The 21342-nt window shown below is 37.2% G+C and overlaps 2 protein-coding genes across 21 annotated transcripts in view; one reads left to right on the top strand and one right to left on the bottom strand.

The window, feature by feature from the left end:
- Positions 1–6665, top strand: part of DOP1A (DOP1 leucine zipper like protein A) — a 98709-nt gene extending 92044 nt beyond the window's left edge. For 12 of the 18 annotated variants that reach the window (XM_074397751.1, XM_074397753.1, XM_074397747.1 and 9 more), the window contains 3 exons: positions 1114–1243; positions 2960–3019; positions 6043–6665. In XM_074397751.1, the coding sequence (XP_074253852.1) occupies positions 1114–1243; positions 2960–3019; positions 6043–6348 (496 nt within the window). In that variant the 3' untranslated portion in view covers positions 6349–6665. Of the gene's footprint in view, positions 1–1113; positions 1244–2959; positions 3020–6042 lie in introns of those variants that run through there. The other 6 variants (XM_074397766.1, XM_074397759.1, XM_074397757.1 and 3 more) reach the window with 2 other exon arrangements.
- The window catches only part of PGM3 (phosphoglucomutase 3), a 29948-nt gene continuing 12347 nt past the window's right edge, over positions 3742–21342 (bottom strand). For 2 of the 3 annotated variants that reach the window (XM_003922975.4, XM_010333835.3), the window contains 7 exons: positions 20809–20966; positions 19389–19472; positions 16383–16481; positions 14740–14850; positions 12321–12443; positions 10982–11155; positions 6425–7513 (listed from right to left, as the gene is read on the bottom strand). In XM_003922975.4, coding sequence (XP_003923024.2) covers positions 7424–7513; positions 10982–11155; positions 12321–12443; positions 14740–14850; positions 16383–16481; positions 19389–19472; positions 20809–20966 — 839 coding nt within the window. In that variant the 3' untranslated portion in view covers positions 6425–7423. Of the gene's footprint in view, positions 4718–6424; positions 7514–10981; positions 11156–12320; positions 12444–14739; positions 14851–16382; positions 16482–19388; positions 19473–20808; positions 20967–21342 lie in introns of those variants that run through there. The other variant, XM_039466358.2, reaches the window with a different exon arrangement.

Below are 21342 nucleotides of genomic sequence, written 5' to 3'. Positions count from 1 at the left end.
GAGTTTCCAATTAAAATTACAGATAACCATCAGAATGGTAAAGATCTGAAAATGGCTTTCATCTTAACATTTAGTAATAGAAGCATTCTTACTCTTGTTGGAAGTATACAGATATTGGCCAACATTGTTCAGAGGTTCTATTTACCAAAATTTAAAATAGATATTTTCTTTAAGCCTATAATTTTGCTACATCCAAGGATTTATCCTGCCTCTATACTCTCAGATATGCATAAAAATAAGCATTATATAAGGGTATCCATTGTGGCACTTTTCTAAGCGCAAGAGACTGGACAATGTAGGAGATTGGCTGTGGTGTGTACGACTATGTTGCTGTTAAAAAGAATGAAGTTTATATGATGCAGAATTACCTCCAAGATATCAAATAAATTACATCAAAAATATCCTACATGTATGATTAAAACAGGCAGCAATCATGGTTTTTTTTTTTAAAGGAGAGGGTTGGTTATGTGGGCATGAACTCTCTGGAAGGGCATAGGAAGCTGACATTGATGGATCCTGTGTGAGGAGGGAGACTACCTTTCTTTGGTATGCCCTCTTATACTGTTTGAATTTTTCCCATGGTCAGATATTATTTAGTTATGAAAGACAAAAATACAAATGTAAAAAAAGTCCTACTTGAAGTTTTCTTAAATTCATTCAATTTTTTACTCCTTTACTGTGCAGCTAGGGAACATTTGGTCAATTATATGTTGAAAAATCAAGTCTTTGTTAGACTTATGTTACAGTACAAAGAAATAATAAGCTATATGAAAAAAATTTCCTTTTAAGGACTTTTTGCCTATTAGCTAATGAGAAAAACATTTGAGTACTTGATTTGTGCTCATGAAAAAAGTCATGATGAGAGTACTTTACAAGTTTTCATATCCTTTATTCCTTACAACCCTATGAGGTAGTTAATAATACCTTAACTTACTGATGAAGGCTCAGAGACGTTAAGAAACATACCCAAAGTGACAAGGCTAAAAGTGGCACAACTGGCATTTGGATTTTTATAAGCAGTGGGGTCATGATCTTTCTACTACATTATGTGGCCTTATCTTAGATGGCATAAAGTCTGTCTTAGTGATGCTGATGTCATTATTCTATCCATAGGTACCGATGGGCCTTTATTCCAGAAGCCTCAGATGATTCAGGTTTGGAAGTCAGAAGGCAGGGTATACATCAACGAGAATTTAAACCTTACGTGGTACGACTAGCAAAACTTCTTCGGAAAAGAGCAAAGGTATTGCATTTTTTTGTGGTTGTTTTACATTACTACATGTTGCATTAGTGAAGTATTTATTAAATACTTCATGGGAAACTGAGAACATTATCAAGTTCAGCTATTTTGAAAACAAGTCCCCCGTTTTGTGAATTAATGTCCATAAGACTCATTTCTGGACATTAGAAAACATCATACGTATTTTAAAGGAATATGTGGTTATCATTTTTTTAAAGAGAAAAAGGAAGTCTTTTCTACATTAATAACATCTACCTTAAAATATTTTCTTCTAGAAAAAGAAAATAACTTTGGAACCATACACATGATTACTTAAGACTGTAATCCTGAACAGTGTTCATGTCAAAAACTTGAGAATGTACTATATTTGTAGCGTTCATCTTAACACCATGATGAGAAACAGGAAAATATAGCTTGAGAAAAATGCAATACAAAAGGGATTTTTAGAACCTGTCAGTTGTTTCAACAGAACTAATCAATGGGTGAGAAAATTATACATTTTAAATTTGTAAAAATTCAGTCAAATTTCATTAAAATTGAATGAGCTAGACGTCAGTCAAAACAAAGGAAATAATCATTAGCATTCATTCTGTTTATATGAAATAAAATGTATATGCTAAAAATTGATTTTCCAAGTGTTCTTCACTTTCTGACATTAAGAAATGCATTCCTTATCCTGATCCAATACAGTTATATAACCAATTCTAAAGTTTCACAAAACCATTCTTGCCCTTAACATATGAGGTATTTTGCTTTTTGTAGTTCAGTGATTATGCTGATTACAGATCTGAAGACACCCCCAACCTGCAGTTTTTAAAACATTGCTCGAAATTAAACTGGCTCTGCGACTCATTAATGTAAAGCATCTTCTTAGAGAAATTATATAAGGTGAAAAGTAGGAATTTACTTAAAACATATAGCACTAAAAGGTGTAGGAAAATATAACTTGTAAAATGTATTTATATTGTGTCTTACATACTTTTTATCTTCCCTAATCATGCTAATTTATTACAAATCTTTGCCCAAGAACCTACCAGCAGTGACACTGGTATGCTCGCTACTGGGTCTTTGTTACTAACCTTTTGTCAAATTTTCTTTTGCATTCAACAAATTTCAAAAACAAATTGTACAATTTAGGAGTGATTTTGGTTGTTTGGTGAGCTCTAGTTTGCAGTGTGTGCTTTTGAGTGCTCAGATATTTTCCAGTCTTCTGGAGTCGTAATCAGGCAGCAGCTCTTAAAACTGAATTCCATTAACTATAGATACGGAATGGAAGAAAATGATTAAAGAGGTTTTGCTGGAAGAAACTTACATGAGAAGCTTGATTTAAATTCCCAGTTGCTTCTGTAGGGGATTGATAAAAGGACAGAGCTGAGGATGAAAGCTGGGTCCTGAGTTTACGATAGGACTTTGGTACTTTCACTTTGACATCTCAGAGTTTGGGCAAGTAATCATGACAGATCTAGAAGCAAATATGACCCTAGCCACATGTCCTTTGTTATGCCTGCCTTTCATTAGTAATGAGAATTTTTATAAGACCCCCCCTCCTTTATCTAAATAATAAATATGACAGTCTTTTGCCCAAAATTTGTCCCACAGAGTAAGAAAACTATTTTGACTGAAAGGCATCTGCTCATCCAAATCACTTTAAACAAGGTCTTCATGGCCAAGCATACTTTTCACTGGAACAAAGGCTGTTTCTCCTCTTTCCTTCCACAGGACAAGGAGGAGGACTTTAAGACAGTGGTTTTGGAGGGATTGGAGATGGCCAAGAATCAGGTGAGGGTGGCTGTTTCATGCTTGTGATATGGCAGTAAAAGCTGCCAAATATCTAGACACAAACTCAGGTCTGAATGTCAACAAATACAAGAGGTAAACAGGAAGGAAGTCTTTTTTCAAGTGTAGATTGGTGAAGTCCAAGGAGAAATCATTTGTATGGAAATGTTTGACTTTAAATACTGAAATGATAGACACAGTTCTGATTAAGAGCATCAGAAGCTCTGAATCAAGTGTATTATTCTTGTCAAGAGCTTAATAAAAGTCCTTCTGTTAAAGGCTCATCTTGATAAGAATATAAACAAAAGGTTTCCCCATAGTTCTCCATATAGAAGGTGTAAGGTTATTATTCATTTTCCTTCAGGATAAAATTATCTTTGTACACTATTGTTGAATTGCAGTTTGATTTAGGGGATTAGAGGCAGTATGGTACCAGTACTTGAGTAATAGTAGAAATGTGAAAGTCACAGGACTCTCATTGGTGCCAGTGTCAGTTAAGAAAGAAAGATAGTTTCGTATATCCTATAATCTAGAATGGAAGTTAAATAATTACTAAGCAGCAAACTTAAGTGATAGCAATTGAGTTTTATGGTTTTTGACCAGAGACAGATAAAGCAGGTGATCTTTTCTTGGTTCACTCCTGGATTCTTCCATTTTAACGTAAATCTTTAGTTTGGTCCAGAAGTAACTGCGGTTTGGGACCTTGAATTTTAAATCAGTATAACTGGGTTCAAACAAATCTTTATTAATGAAAATAGGAACCATTACAATCAACACATTTTTGCCAACGAGAAGTAAGTTTGTTTCTATAGCATAAAAGTCCATGATTCCAAATTTGACGAATTCTTAGAATGCATTTACTGCATCCTCCTAGTTAGGGAAGCATTTTCCCTGCAGAAAGCTGTTGAGATGCCTGAAGAAGTGGTAGTTGTTTGGCAAAAGGTCAGGTGAATACGGCAGATGAGGCAAAACTTCATAGCCCAATTAGTTCAACTTTTGAAGTATTGGTTGTGTGATATGTGCTCCAGCACTGTCATGCAAAGGAATTTCTGTTGGCCAGTGCTGGCTGCAGGCATTGCAGTTTTTGTTGCATCTTACTGATTTGCTGAGCATACTTATCAGATGTGATGGTTTGACTTGGATTCAGGAAGCTGTAGTGGAGAGCAGACGACCAAACAATGACCGTGACCATTTTTTAGTGCAAGTTCAGCTTTGAGAAGTGCTTTAGAGCTTCTCAGTCCAACCACTGAGCTGGTCAGTCAGTGGTATAAAATCGACCTTTTGTTGCAGGTCACAGTCCAGTCAAGAAATAATGTATTGTTGCACAGAATAGAGAGGATGACACTTCAAAATGATTTTTTATTTTTCACTCAGCTCATGAGGCACCCACTTACTGAGCTTTTTCACCTTTCCAATTTGCTTCAAATGCTGAACGACCATAAAATGGTCAATGTTGAGTTCTTGGACAACTCTCTTGTAGTTGTAAGATGATCAGCTTTGATGATTGTTCTTAGTTGATCATTGTCAATTGCTAATGGATGGCCACTGCGCTCCTCATCTTCAAGGCTCTAGTCTCCTTTGCAAAACTTCTTGAACCATCACTACATTGTGTCAGAACTGTATGTTTGTTAGCAGGTCCTAGGCCAAATGCATTGTTGATGTTGCATATTGTCTCTGCTGCACTATGACCAATTTTGAACTCTTAAGAAAATGACTCAAATTTGATTTTTGTCTAACATCATTTCTATAGTCTGAATATAAAGAGCAGTAAGTCATTAGCATAAAAAACTGAGAAATGCGCTTAAAATGATGTATAACATAACATGTACTTAAGAACATACTCCAATATAAAACAGCAAATTTCAACAATGCAAAAACCGCAGTTTTACATGGGCACCAACCTAGTATTTTCCTTTTTCGGGATTTTACTTTAAGCAACAAGCTTGAGAGCACAGAAGAAAATAAGCTGGATTTTGCATCTGCTTTACCCACTAGCAAACTAGTGATGATAAATTATTAGGTAAACAATGAGTTTCTCAGCAACATCTGATCTTAGAAGGCAAACTCCATTTGTTAATATGACAGATAATAATTCTGCTTCCTAAGTCTTCATGATTTCTTCCTTCTGTCTAGTTCACTGCTTATTTTCATTATCCTTAGTGTGGTATTATATCTGTGATTCTGCCTAAGTTCAACCAACCTCAGTTGTCTCTTATCTTTCTCTAGACAGAATGATGTTTGTGGCTGTGTTTGTGTAATTCAGGTGGCTTCTTAAACTAGCCTCTTAATACACAAATTATTTGTTTATATTTAGTTGACAGAGTTTTCATATACCTTCTCATACAGTGCCCCATTTTATAAGTGAGGAACCTTTGTGTATCAAGGATGTCACAAGTATGGCAGAGTCAGTACACTAACCGAATTCCTTTGACTCCAGGTCCAGCTTTCCTCCCTGTGTTGTTGAGCACAACCCAGAAGGAAAAAGCAAGTGTCTCTCCTAAGGGATCCCTTCCTTTCTCTGTGTTGCAGTACTGACAGTAATTATTCACTCTGGACACTGCTACCATAAAAGCAAATTTAGGCCATTTGGATAAATGGGAATTAACTAATTATAATAAAAGGGGATGTATAAAGCTCTTCGTTCCTTTTATCTATAGTCACATTGTGACCTAGTCTGTGGTTACAAAAATTAGTGAGAGTTCAGAAACCTGCGAGCTTTTTGAGTAAATACAAAGCACAACATAAAACTTTTTTGTTTGACTCTAGTCCTGTTCAAAGCTATTCCTGTTAACTAAGCTTATCTGTCCATTCTAGTTGGGAACCATTACTACAATGTTAGACTGCTCCATATAAAACTAATATATGGCACTAAAAGGTCTCAGAAGCAGCAAGCGTTCTGATCAGGTCAGGAGTAGAAACTTAATGTCATTTGTGTTCATTCCTTGACCAACTGCCAATGCTTGTATCTTTTTAATTTTTCTAACACATGACATTGTTAATACCAATTCACTTTTTGTTTTCTGCAGAAAAATCCAGAAGACGACAACTCAGGGAGGACGTTGGGTTGGGAGCCAGGGCACTTGCTGCTCACCATCTGCACCGTGCGCAGCATGGAGCAGCTTCTGCCATTCTTCAATGTGCTCAGTCAAGTCTTCAACAGCAAAGTCACAAGCCGATGTGGAGGACACGCAGGAAGTCCCATCCTCTACTCAAATGCCTTCCCTAATAAGGACATGAAACTGGAGAACCACAAACCATGTTCCAGCAAAGCCAGGCAAAAAATAGAAGAGATGGTAGAAAAAGATTTTCTGGAAGGGATGATAAAAACTTGAGCAGCACTGGTGGTTCCATTTAGCTTACATGTAAATGTAATTATTTAAAACAAACACACTGCTCTGAGTTGTATAGTTTTTCCTTTTTTTTTTTTTTTGTATGTAACAAAACACATTTCAGGTTGTATTTAATTTAAATATTTGTAAATAAGAGCAAATGTCTGAGCGTGGCCTGAATCAAGTTTAAATATAAGTTTAAATATTGGCTCATATTAATTATGGTGCCTAAGAGAGCTATATATACATGTAAAGTCCATTGTTTTTATTGTCTTGAGTTGTCTTAAACCTGCAAAATATACACTACACATTTTTTTCCATTGGTTTCAGGCTTGGTTTAATATAAGATTGGTTGGGGATTTTTCTCTTTCTTTCCCTTATTAACTGTGTTCTGATATCAGAGTGGTGTCCCTTCTCCATCAGAGGCTGGGAAATGTATCACAATTAGTTTTTCTCCCACATACCTTCACCAAGAGCAGTGACGAATAACTGAAGGCTGGACCATGCATCCTTCTAAGTATTGCATGAGCACCTCCACCTCAGTATGTAGGGGGAATGGACAACCCCCTTCCTATTCACACCTAATGGCATTAGTCATACAGGTAAGTCATCTAATAATCTTTCTTAAGACTCTGCAATGGAAAAACTGGTTATAAGTCTTCTCCTCCCTCTCCATTTGTACCAGCAATGGGGAATGCTGTAAAACATCATCTTGCTCATATGATGGCAATGGCAAAGATGCACAAAGAGTTCATAACAAGATTTAATTTTCCAGTAGCCTGGGTGAGTTGTTTCCCACATAAAACTGTATGGTTAGTGATTGAATTGTATACTTAAAACCCAATATTTTACATTAGTGAGAATCAAATGAGAGGTATGTTTCTTTAATAAGTATAAGGCTTACCTATTTATAAAGAATTATTCTGGTAGTGTTTTAAGAATAACAATCAGACCTAGAGACAATCCAGTAGGGGTGCATTGTAAACATTATGATAAATCTCTTGGTATTGCCATTATTATTGACTGCTTTGTAAAGACTTTTTAAACATCCAGTTTCTCAGGATTATGAAAATCATCTTCAGAAACCTGGTTGGGGTCTTTCTCCAATTCCTCCAGCCAGCTGAAATACTGCCAAGCTCACTTCATGTGCAAGGTGATCTGCACTTTCCTGCAAATTACATTAAAAGAGATTAGATGAGAAAGACATAGCATATGTCTAACGTGCAAGACCATGTTACTTGGACCTCTGAGGGAGAGGGGGTGATTCTTGATTTTCTTTCACTAACAAATTCTAATGAAAGTCTTTTTTCATCTTTCAGTAACAAATTCCAAGTCCTTTAAAAAAAATGGAAAACAGGCCAAATTCTTCCAAATGAGGTAAGTTTTTAATTCATATTATAAAAATAGCTATCATTCCAAAACTGAAAAATTCAATAATACCTTAGTCCACAGTTGGCCTAACAGTAACTATTACTGCCTCAGTTACCATTATCCTCATCCATCATGAATATTCATTCGACTCTGAAATGGCTTAAGCTTCTTTAAGAAAGCTGCCAGGGCCAGATGGGTTCACAGCCGAATTTTACCAGATGTACAAAAAGGAGCTGGTTCTATTCCTTCTAAAACTGTATCAAACAATACAAAAGGAGGGAATCCTCCCTAACTCATTTTTGAGACCAACATCATCCTGATACCAAAACCAGGCAGAGATTCAACTAAAAAAGAAAACTTCGGGCCAATATCCATGATGAACATCGATGAACTGAAATCTTCAATAAATACTGGCAAACTGATTGCAACAGCACATCAAAAAGCTTATCTATCATGATCAAGTAGGCTTGATATCCCGGGGATGCAAGGCTGGTTCAACATATGCAAATCCATAAACGTAATCCATCACATAAACAGAACCAAAGACAAAAATCACATGATTATCTCAATAGATGCCGAGAAGGCCTTCGATAAAATTCAACAGCCCTTCATGTTAAAACTCTCAATAAACTAGGTATTGACAGAACGTATCATAAAATGACAAAAGCCATTTATGACAAACCTACAGCCAATATCATACTGAATGGCCAAAAGCTGGAAGAATTCCCTTTGAAATCAGGCACAAGACAAGGAGGCCCTCTCTCACCACTCCTATTCAATATAGTATTGGAAGTTCTAACCAGAGCAATCAGGCAAGAAAAAGAAAGGGTATTCAAATAGGAAAGGAGGAAGTCAAACTGTCTCTATTCAGAGATGACATGATTGTGTATCTAGAAGACCCCATCGTCTCGGCCCAGAATCTTTTCAAACTGGTAAGCAACTTCAGCAAAGTCTCAGGATACAAAATCAATGTGCAGAAATCCAAGCATTCGTATATACCAATAACAGACAGAGAGCCAAATCAAGAATGAACTGCCATTCACAATTGCTACAAAGAGAATAAAATACCTAGGAATACAACTAACAAAGGATGTAAAGGACCTCTTCAAGGAGAACTACAAACCACTGCTCAAGAAAATCAGAGAGGACACAAACAGATGGAAAAACATTCCATGCTCAGAAGAATCGACATTATGACAATGGCCAGACTGCCCAACGTAATTTATAGATTCAATGCTATCTCCATCAAGCTACCAATGACCTTCTTCACAGAACTGGAAAAAACCACTTTAAACTTCATATGGAACAAAAAGAGCCCGCATAGCCAAGATAATCCTAAGCAAAAAGAATAAAGCCTGACGCATCACACTGCCTGACTACAAAACTACAGTAATCAAAAGAACATGGTACTAGTACCCAAACAGAGATACAGACTAATGGAACAGAACAGAGGCCCCAGAAGCCACACCCCACATCTACAACCATCTGATCTTTGACAAACCTGACAAAAGCAAACAATGTGGAAAGGACTCCATGTTTAATAAATGGTGTTGGGAAAACTGGCTAGCCATGTGCAGAAAGCAGAAACTGGACCCCTTCCTGACACCTTACACTAAAAGTAACTCCAGATGGATTAAAGACTTAAACATAAGACCTAACACCATAAAAACACTAGAAGAAAAAACCTAGGCAAAACCATTCAGGACATAGGCACAGGCAAGGACTTGATGACTAAAATACCAAAAGCAATGGCAACAAGCCAAGATAGACAAACGGGATCTAATTAAAATTCAGAGCTTCTGTACAGCAAAAGAAACCATCATTAGAGCGAACTGGCAACCAAGGGGAAAAAAATTTTGCAATCTACAAAGAACTAAAACAGACATACAAGAAAAAAAACAATTCAAAAGTGGGCAAAGGATATCAACAGACACTTTTCAAAAGAAGACATATGAGGCCAACAAACATATGAAAAAATGCTTATCATCACTGATTATTAGAAAAATGCAAATCAAAACTACATTGAGATACCATCTCATGCCAGTTGGAATGGCAATCATGAAAAAATCTAGAGACAACAGATGCTGGAGAGGATGTGGAGAAATAGGAACACTCCTACACAGTTGGTGGGAGTGCAAATTAGTTCAACCATTTTGGAAGACAGTGTAGCGAATTCTCAAGGACCTAGAAACAAATTCCATTTGACCCAGCAATCCCATTACTGGGTATATACCCAAAGAACTATAAATCATTCTACTATAAAGACACATGTACACGTATGTTCACTGCAGCCCTGTGTACAATAGGAAAGACCTGGAACCAACCCGAATGCCCATGGATGATAGATTAGACAAGGAAAATGTGGTACATATACACCATGGAATACTATGCAGCATAAAAAAGGATGAGTTTATATCCTTTGTAGGGACATGGATGAATCCAGAAGCCATCATTCTCAGCAAACTGACACAAGAACAGGAAACCAAACACAACATGTTCTCACTCACAGGTGGGTGTTGAACAATGAGAACATGTGGACTCAGGGAGAGGAGCATCACACACTGGGGGCAGTTGGCGGGCGGTAGGGGAGGGTGGAGAGGGATAACATGGGGAGAAATGCTGGATATAGCATACACCTAAAGTAAAATAAATAAAATAAAAAGTGAAAAATAAAGCTGCCCGGTCGTGTATAAATTACTTGGAAATGTCTCCTTGTGAGTCCCTATTCAGTGCACTCACTGTACTCTGCCCTAGCTTTGCACACACTTTAAAGAGTATGTGAAATGGGCAAATAATAAAAATCCAGACAACAAGTCTTGACCGCTATCAGGAAAACAGGCAGAGTAAGGCTGTTCACTTAAAGGAAATATTTTGTAAAACAAATCAAGAATCCAGAATGCTATCAGTTGACTTAAAAATGAACTACAAAGTTGGTTGTTTTCATAACGTCACAAGATTATATTTTTACAAGTAGAGAAAAGGATCATCTACCTTATAAAGCAACTGTTATTCCTGCCAGTTAAAAATATGACACTTTCAGGAAGTCTAGAATAAGTCAAAAATATTTGGGGAAATAAACTAAGTGGGTCTAATTTTGTTCAACTATATATTTACTGAAAATAATTTTGTAGTCTTAATGTGAACCTAAAAGGCTCAACAAAATAAAGCCTTAATCATCATAGTGAGATTCTAAACACTATTAAAATAGTTTGCCTCCCCATCACCTAATATTAGGCCCTTTTTCAATAGAACTATCCTAGCTTACTTGTGAGTCTGCTTCTGCATATACTCGGACGACATCTTCTGTACCAGAGGGCCGGACAAAAGCTCGGGAAAGCTTGTACTTCTTCACCAGGTCATTGATTGCCTCCTGTAGTCCTGGGGGTGTAACTGCTTGTCTTTCAGCATTGGTAGTGCTAATAACTCTTCTGTCTGCAACCTAAGTGCAAGCATTCCATATTTGTTACTAGATTACACTTTTTTTCAGAAGCTTAACCTGTTAAATTCTACCAAAATATTTTCACAGTAATAAACCTACATTTCAATTTATTGTACCACAAAATACAACACTGAGATAGTAAAGTCTCAGACTAAATATAAAATTACAATAAAACTTCATAGGTTATTTTTCCAAGGTCAGGGTAACTAATTTCAACATTTGTACAACTTTTCTCTTCTTCTTCAGTCTATAAAGAATTACCTTTAGCAAAAAATTATTTCCACAGACGTATGGAGTTACCACTAAGATAATGGCCAGTAAATACAGTATGACCTTAAGTCCCATTATCACACATAAAAACAAGATAAGTGGCCCATTATATAAGAAGACTGATGGGAATCTCTTAACTATGCCAAGAATAATCTGAACAATCAACAGCCATTTCTGGCTTTCACAAATTCTGTTGCTGTATAAACTGGCATAAACATGTACAGAAATCAGTTAGCAATTTATCTGAATTATCTCCCTCAGGAAGTACTCTGTGAACTAAATATAATGCAGAGGAAGTACTTTCACTTGAAATAACAGGGTATCTGAATTTTGCTTCAAAATAACGTTGGGGCCAGGCACAGTGGCTCACGCCTGTAATCCTAGCCTTTTGGGAGGCCAAGGGAGAAGGATCACTTGAGCTCAAGAGTTCGAGATCAGCCTGGGCAACATCATGAGACCTCATCTCTAAATAAAATAAAATATACAAAAGAATATTGGGTGGGGGTATGGTGAATGTATAGGGCAATGACTGAAATATGTTGAAGCTGGGTACATAAAAGGTCACCGTTTTGTTTCTCTACATGTATATCTATTTTTAATTTTCCATAATAAAATCTTCTTTTAAAAGTGATGCAGTCATTCACAGTGTTATGTAATAAGGTTGGAAACCAAATACTTCTCAAACAATAGAATGGTTAAGTAAATGAACTTACTCTATTTTTAAGAGAATATAGTTAGCTATCACAAGGCATTATTTTCTATGTATTATGTGTTAACGTATAGAATGATGTATACTTAGGAAACATTTGTCAGCAAGATATGGTAAGAATTGGGATAATAGGTTTTACTTAGCTAATATTCAGAGAAGTTATTTTACAGTTTGTTTCTCTCACACCTGAACTTTAAGTTGTCTGTTTGGAAGATCTGTATAAAGAGCATCCCATTGTTGCACAGTCAAGCCCTTCAGAGCCAAGATTGCCTCAATCACCAGCATGTCAGAAATAGCATCACCGGCTGCCTGCAAAATGGGGAAACAAAGGAAAGAAACCACTTAACACAGGCAAATCTTGGAAACTGTTGTTTTGTCTTAGAAAACCAGTCAATCACAGTACAGTTTGAACATCATGAATCTGAAACATTTTAAGCACCAAAATAACATCATAAGTGAAAATTTACACATCTGGCCTCCTATGACAGGTCATAGGGTACACAACTGCCAGGTATGGTGGCATAAACCCACAGTCTCTGCTACTCAGGCTGAGATGGGATGACTAATTGAAGCTAGGAGTTTGAGGCTGCAATGTGCTATGACAATGCCTGTGAATAGCTAGTGCACTCCAGCCTGGGCAACATAGTAAGACTCTGTCTCTTAATAAAAAACAATGTATTTTTTTTTTTTTTTTTTTTGAGACAGAGTCTCTCTCTTTTACCCAGGCTGGAGTGCAATGGCGCGATCTCGGCTCAACGCAACCTCCGCCTCCTGGGTTCAGGCAATTCTCCTGCCTCAGCCTCCTGAGTAGCTCGGATTACAGGCATGTGTCAGCATGCCCAGCTACTTTTTTGTATTTTTAGTAGAGACGGGGTTTCACCATGTTGACCAGGATGGTCTCGATCTCTTGACCTCGTGATCCACCCGCCTCGGCCTCCCAAAGTCCTGGGATTACAGGCTTGAGCCACCGCGCCCGGCCAAAAAACAATGTACTCTTGACCTCACAGTCAGGAGGTCAAAACCAGCCTGGCCAAAATGGTAAAATTCCACCTCTATTAAAAATCCAAAAAAAAAAAAAAATTAGCCAGGTGTGGTGGTAGGCACCTGTAATCCCAGCTACTCCGGAGGCTGAGCAGGTGACTGGCTTCAGCCTGGGAGGCAGAGGTTGCAGTGAGCCAAGACTGTGCCGCTGCACTCTAGCTGGGGCAACAGAGCAAGACTTCATCTCAAAAAAAAAAAAAAAAGTGGCAGGCCCACAGTTTATTCAGCATCCCCAAGGGAAGACGACCCTCTCAGCTTCCTTCAGCTATGACATACCCTTTCCATGCATGCCAGATATGTATCATATTTTTTACTATTAAATACTTGGAAGTGTTAAAAAAAAAAAAAAAAAAAAAGACTGTTTATTGGTAGCATATAAATTCAGTCAGGAATGATGCTAATGCCAAACCACCACAGATTGTACAATGGGTGGCTGAGAGTGACACCATTGCTTTCTCATGGTTCAGCAGACATGTTTCATGCACAAAATTTACAGTATTCTGTGAAATCACCTTTAAGCTTATGTAACATATATGAAAGAAAAGAATTTAGTGTTTAGACTTGAGTGCCATACCCAAGATGTCACATTATATATATGCAGATATCCCAAAATCCAGTGAATCTGGAATTTGAAACACTTCCAGTCCCAACCATTTTGGATGAAGGATACTCACCCTGTATACTGTGCTTTCTCACATGCAGCATGATTAACTGAAGTGTTTTTGTGGATGGATGAATATGAATAATGAGGTAAAAATCTCCATGGAAGATAATGAAAGGTATACAAAGAATACTGAAAGTAGCTCTTGAGAAATTTGCCTTTAGTAAGTACTCCTTATCTATGAAATAAAATTAGACTGGATAACTCTAAGGCTCAGCCTAATATTCCATCACTCATTTTTCTTTATAATTAGATCCCTTTTGAAATATTACCCCACAACAATGGATAGCATCATGGTAAAATGGAGAAACATGAACTTTGGTGTAAAAGACATAACTAAAGACAGACCTCTTTTTTTACCCTATAGTAACTCTCTCAGCCCTTGTTTCTTCACTTATAAAATGGGAATTACAGTAACACCTCTCTCTGTGTTACTGCAAGGATTACACAATAAGGTATATAAAGTATCCAATGTGTACAAAACACTCAAATGACTCAATCGCTTTCCTCCATCCTGAGTATCAAACGACACTCCAACCCCAACTATTTAACCCACATATATGTCCTTTGTCAATGAGACAGCCAGTTACTTTTACTGAATTTCCTCGAGGTTTGGTTAAAAAAATTTAATATTTATGTATAAATTCAGTAGCTGGATCTGTGATCCTAGGTAGAAGCTACCCAATATACTTATTTTTCCATCATAAGATAATAAGGGAGGGGAAGCATATTAAAAATGTTCTGTCATTCTATTTCAGTATAAATCTCAACTGAATTTACCACTATTGCAAGGAAGCCACCAGGATGTCTCCACATTAAGTTTGTGTGCAGCCACACTCTGTTCTGTCCATCTTCTGAATAATGTAAAGGTAACCAGGAGTCCACTGCCCCATCAGTTCTTACCTGGTTAAACAAGTCAATAATGTTTTCAAGCATCTTAGCAGCTTTTCTTTTCTTTTCCTCGAGTTGTTCCGATTGTTTTATCTTCATTTCCACCGCTGTACTAAACAATGCCTGCAGCAAAAGCATACAAAATCATTCTCAAAACACTATCCAAGCCCTAATCATAAGTTCTATTATTCTATCCAGCCCACTTTTCCGTCTTAGTCAATCTGGAGAAACTGGGGAAAAATAGTGGGAGCCTTAAAATTAATGTAAGATCACATGAGAACCCAAAGGTAGTACTAGGGAAAAAATTTTTATTGTGGATTATATAACTGGTAATAAAAATTTAAACGTGATTACAAAGAAAACACCACTGTGACAAGAGGTGAACACACACAATGAGTTCATGTTTTCCCTTCAACCAGCTAAATCATTTCTGTGCAACCAGATTACTTAGAGCCTGTCTGTATTCTTTTTACTTTGAAGGATATAATTCACTGCAGCTAGTAGAGTTTTATTCTAAAACTTAAGGGTATGAGCTAGGCAAAATTAGAGAGTTCACAATATTTATCAAAATATGGCGAATAGTGCCATGGACAGTTATCACAATATATAATATAGATGCTACTCAAGAGTCTCATCTCATTTGGAAACACCCATCTTTTTTTTTTTTTTTTTTTTTTACTGCCTTCAAGAGGCCTAATACTAAACAAGATTAGCGTACTATGCTCAACTACTTGATAATATACATTTTTCTTGATAAAATAAGTCACAGGCTAGTCACTTATTTTTGTGAAGTTTTACTGGAACACAACCATACCCATTCATTTAAGCTAGATCAGCAGAGTTGAGCAGCTGCATCAGAGACCTTATGGCCTGAAAATCCAAAAATATTTACTGTCTACCTTTTAAAAAATAATTTACCAACTTCTCCTACTAGATCACTAAGGTTATATCTTAATTGCATTTTGTAGGAACTTATTTTTCCCCTTTTTATATTTATGCCCTCCAAAAGCCAATTTTAAATTAATGAGGAAAATTGTTTAGCTTACGCTAAAATGACCTATTAGCCACCTCAAGTGCATTCGTTAAATGAGGTCACTATAAAAACATTTTTAAAATATTCTGAACATTATGAATCTACTAAGAACTACTTAACTATACACTTTAAAATGTAATTTTATGTAAAATGTGAATTTTACATTATATAAGTAGAAACGTTTTTCAAATACTGTCTGCTAAGGAAGCCACTAAAAAATTCCATATGCCTATCACTAGTTACCTTAAATTCATTTTCACTTCTTTTTATTATCAGCTTTCCAACACTTTGCAATTCACCATAGCTACTGAATTTTTCTTTTCCCCTCCTATGGCCAGTTGGAAAATGCAGACAAAATGCTTATAAGAAAATTAAGAACTGCAAATTTTAAACTATTAAAAATACCTTAGTATATCTCTTCACATTCAAAGAAGAATCATTATAATCTAAAAGAATCACAGTTTTATAACACATCAATATATAAGATAACAAAAGAATCTTTTTGTCACATCCAATTATTTCAACAAAGTACAATATTACCTATTACCTCCCAGATACAGAAGTCTCATCATAAAAAAAAAAAAAGTGCCAGCTAAGGTCAACTGTAATCAAGAGAACTTACAGTGCCATGCCCGTTTGCTTCAAAATAAACTCCAATGTCAAACTCTTGAGCCTTGTGGTGCAAATGTTTTACACCAGTCTTAGTGCAATAGACAGGTACCTATAACACATGCATTTAAAGAAATACAGCAATTACTCAAATGTCAAATGTTTCTTGCATACCTAGTGCCCAGAGATACAAGGGGAAACAAAACGTACTGGAGCCGAGTCTAGTGAGGAAGATGATTAAAACACAAAATGGTATGTATACAATAGGACCGCAAACGTACTCCAGAAGCATGCAACCAAGGGTAAAGCACGGTGAGAGAGATGAGTGTCTCCTTATAAGACACGAAAGATTACAGTGGGGGTTTAACATGACCTGTTTTAAAAAGCTGAGGTTAGCTACAGTGTAGAGAACAGCTTAGAGTAGGGTTCTGCAAGCTTTTTCTGTAACAGGCCAGACAGTAAATATTTTAGGCTTTGCAGGCCATATGGTCTCTGTCACAATTACTCTGCCATTATAGTGCAAAAGCAGCCACAGACCACACACATAAAAACAAATGAACATAGATCTATAATAAAACTTTGTTTACAAATAGTGGCAAGTTCAATTAGAAGGTTAAGAAATGGAATCAGGAGGCTTCTAGTACTAATCCCAGTAAGAAATAGTGGCTGGATCAGCAACAGTGAATAGGGAAAGTCATGGATGGATGGATGGATCTGAGAGAGCTTTAAGAATGGTTAAGAGCCGGGCACGGTGGCTCAAGCCTGTAATCCCAGCACTTTGGGAGGCCGAGGCGGGTGGATCACGAGGTCGAGAGATCGAGACCATCCTGGTCAACATGGTGAAACCCTGTCTCTACTAAAAATACAAAAAAAAAATTAGCTGGGCATGGTGGCACGTGCCTGTAATCCCAGCTACTCAGGAGGCTGAGGCAGGAGAATTGCCTGAACCCAGGAGGCGGAGGTTGCAGTGAGCCGAGATCCTGCCATTGCACTCCAACCTGGGTAACAAGAGCGAAACTCTGTCTCAAAAAAAAAAAAAAAGAATGGTTAAGAAAAGATAGGAGCAAAACTGCAAAAGAAAGATTGGCATTAGATTGGATGTAGGAGACCTCAGGAATGGCGAGGGCTGAAATATTTCATCTGGAAGACTGAGTTGAGAATTAACAGTTTCTTAAACTAGGTTATTGTATCTATAATACATTTTTAAGACAGAAAATGAAAAAACTAAACCCAAGTGCTATGAAATAACCTAATCCCTGTGAAAGGGAGGCAAAAAGGCCCCATATGGAGTTGATTGAATGAGTTTATTATAACCATGTATTAAATCAGGTCTCAAACTAGCAGCCTCAAGATAAATTTCATTTTGTCCAGCCACTGTTTCTTTTAAAAAAGTAGGAAATTCACATGAAAATTCAGATTTCGTGCTTCTCTTGAAGAATCTGCCTACATTTAACATCAGCTAGCACATACTTCCCTGTTTTTAAGCACCTGCCACCCTCATTCACTTTTCCTGTCCAAGTCCTGCAGGAATCTGACTTTAAAATTCCTGCTTTCTAGAGAATGGAAAGGTAACTAGAGCTAGTATAAATGCCAGAAGTTGAAACAAGATACAAAAAAGTTGGGAAAATGTTATACTCGTTAATGAGAAAAAGAGTAAAGGGAAACAGGCTTCCAGTTTTATCCATTAACCCTGGTAACCCTCTGAACAAGTAGTGTGGTGCCGAGGGTGGTCATCTGGTGGACACCAGGGAAATAATTAGAATCTTCCACCACCCCGGAAAATCACTCTAAAAAACATAAAGGCAAGAAACAGTTCTATTACTGAGTAAGTATTAAGCCAAACTGATGGTCGATCACAGGCAAATTTGCCAAAAGATAGCAAAGATAAACTCTCACCTTTTAATATAGCCAAGCAGATACAGTCCAATCCAATTTTCTAAGATAAAAGATAACTAATGACAAAAATTCTCTCCTTGACCAAACTTTAGTCAGGCTTAGGTGAGCCTGACTAGGCCTGGTCCTCATGTCTTCCAATAGTCTGATTTTAGTAAGAGTCATGGTAAGTGAGCTTAGCCAGAATCCCTCATCCTAATATATGACCACTCTTGACATCGATCTGAGTTCTCATTCTCCACCGTCCCCCAGGTAATATGTGACTGACTATCCTGGCCTACCTTCAGCAAAAGTCCTGTTAGGTCAGTTTAGCCAAAATACCACCCACTTACGCTCATTTCCTCTCAGTAATTTTTCACCCACTGACCAACAACACATGCCACACACCCCCTGCTCCTTGGCTATAAAACCCCACTTCTCCTTACTTCATTTGGAGTTGACCCCAATCTCTCTCCTACCACTACAAAACTCCATCATATTAGTCCCTGTACCTATCACATAGTCCTGAATCAAGTCTGCCTTACCATTTTAACAAGTGTCATGAATTATTTTTTTAACACTAGTCCTCAAATAGGAAAACCTGACAACACCATGTCACACACATGGTTTATCCTAAACTTACCTGGAAATAGGGATAACCACCTGTGTTAACTGCCTCTCTCTAAGGGAGTAATAAAACTTTTTGTACCTCTGTGACAGGCAGATAGTTACAAATTGGAGCCAGACACCTAAGTTAAACTCTCATGAGACTGGGAGACAGGGGAACTATCTTCCTTGATGTTTATACTTGAAATTGGTGATTCTCAGCCCTTAAAAAAAAGTATTCCTGAGCTACAAAACTGGCTTATTAGGCCTTTAAAAAGATTTATATTCATTACAAAGGGGCAGAGAAATAATTCACCAATTTTCTACAGGAAAACTCCCAAGAAAAGGAAGGAAGGAAGTCTTCCTTTTTTCAGCAAGGACAACTAAATTTTTTCTTATTTTTTATTTCTCTTTACCCTTACATGAACAGCAGCTCAGCTTCATGCACCACAACATAACCACTTTTATGAGGACAGTATCTTCCTCACAGAAACATCTTATAATGTTAAGAAACTATCAGAAAACAAAAACGGTTCAATACCTTCATAACTTCTTCAAGATACCGTGTTGAACTTCCATTTGCGTATGCAGTTTGTACAACACCAATATTCAAACTTTCTCCAATCTAGACAAAAACAATGTTACTTGCTGTCAAAAAAAAGTATGGTTTACAAAAACAAATATGAGAGTTCTAAATGCTAACAAAATTATCAGCTATTCAACTGTACCTTAGTTTATGCAATAAATGTCTGACTGAAAATTTACATGTATACCAGAAAAAAGGCCTAAAATACTTTTGAGCACTACTTAAAGCAATTCTATGAGAAATCCTCTTTTAAGAAGCCTGTATCTCCTGATCTTTACCTCTCTAATGTTTTTTTTGAGATGGAGTTTCGCTCTCGTTACCCAGGCTGGAGTGCAATGGCGCGATCTCGGCTCACCGCAACCTCCGCCTCCTGGGTTCAGGCAATTCTCCTGCCTCAGCCTCCTGAGTAGCTGGGATTACAGGCACGCGCCACCATGCCCAGCTAATTTTTTGTGTTTTTAGTAGAGATGGGGTTTCACCATGTTGACCAGGATGGTCTCGATCTCTTGACCTCGTGATCCACCCGCCTCAGCCTCCCAAAGTGCTGGGATTACAGGCTTGAGCCACGGCGCCCAGCCCTCTCTAATGTTTTAAATAAAGCATCTGACCAGATGCAGTGGTTCATGCCTATAAACCCCAACATTTTGGGAGGCCGAGGTGGATGGATCAGCTGAGGTCAGGAGTCTGAGACCAGCCTGGCCAAGATGGTGAAATCCCATCCCTACTAAAAATACAGAAAGAACAGGCATGGCGGCATCCACCTGTAACCTCAGCTACTTGGGAGGCAGAGACAGGAGAACTGCTTGAGCTCAGGAGGCAGACATTACAGTGAGCCAAGATTGTGCCACTGCACTCCAGCCTGGGTGACAGAGCAATACTCCCTCTCAAAAAAAAAAAAAAGTTATCTATTGAATTCTTAAAGTACACTTTCTCCAGATTATAATAATTTCTAGCTATATCGTATACTTAAAGCTTTCCTGAAAGAGATTTCTAAAAAAGCAAAATGAAACAAATCTCACATTAGTAAAATTATAATTAATGTATCTCTCAGATGATGAGATTTCCTATTAGAATTTAGGGCTTCAGGGAGTGACCACAGAACTCTCATTAAAGTTTCAATTATGAAGGAAGCAAAACTTCCTAGAGCTTCAAATCACAAACTTGGCCAGTATAAGGAAGAAAAGAGTACCTTCAGGTTCCAAAGCCAATGCCTCAAGTGTTCAAATGACTGGAATTACCATTGCTTTTTTAAAATTTTCTGGCCACTACTGTAAGGAACTTGTCACAAATTATGCCTTTCTGACAAATGACTGTAAAATATGGAACTGCTTCACTAGTAAGTCTTGTTTCAGAGGGTAGCAATCCTCCACCATACCTCCACCAGGAGCTCTTTAAGGAAACTGCTAATTAACGTTGCTATCTTGTCCCCGTCTATGAGGTGAAAATGGCCATCTGCATCATGGTAGTAATAAACAATTCTGTCTGCATCTCCGTCAAAAGAACAGCATCTTTCATTGGACTTAATTTCCATTCCTAGCACAGAGGATAATTTAACATGCATTTCAGTCTACAAATTTATTATAAAGAGTTTTAGAATTTTCTCTTAAAATTGTCCTCCTAAAAATCAGTGTCTTACTCTTTAAATAGTACATAGTTGATTAGTGGTTTTTACAGGTCAAATTCATTCACTGCAAAGTGAAAAAAGGAGCATTCAAAATCTATTTATGCTTAAACTTGCTATAATACTACCATAAAATTCTATTTTACAAGCCGGTTGGTTTGGCTAGACAGGTGTCCCATAAAGTTTTTTTTAAAGCTACATATATTTCTGAATGTCATTTACCTAGTACCATGACCTTTACATAGAAAAAATAATCAGCAGTAGATGAGTTACGTGCTTTAATTCTAA

The sequence above is a fragment of the Saimiri boliviensis genome, chromosome 4 (genome assembly GCF_048565385.1).
Source record: "Saimiri boliviensis isolate mSaiBol1 chromosome 4, mSaiBol1.pri, whole genome shotgun sequence".
Lineage (NCBI taxonomy): Eukaryota > Metazoa > Chordata > Mammalia > Primates > Cebidae > Saimiri > Saimiri boliviensis.
The sequence above is the reverse complement of the archived record's forward strand: the minus strand, read 5'-3'. Positions and strand labels throughout refer to the sequence as shown.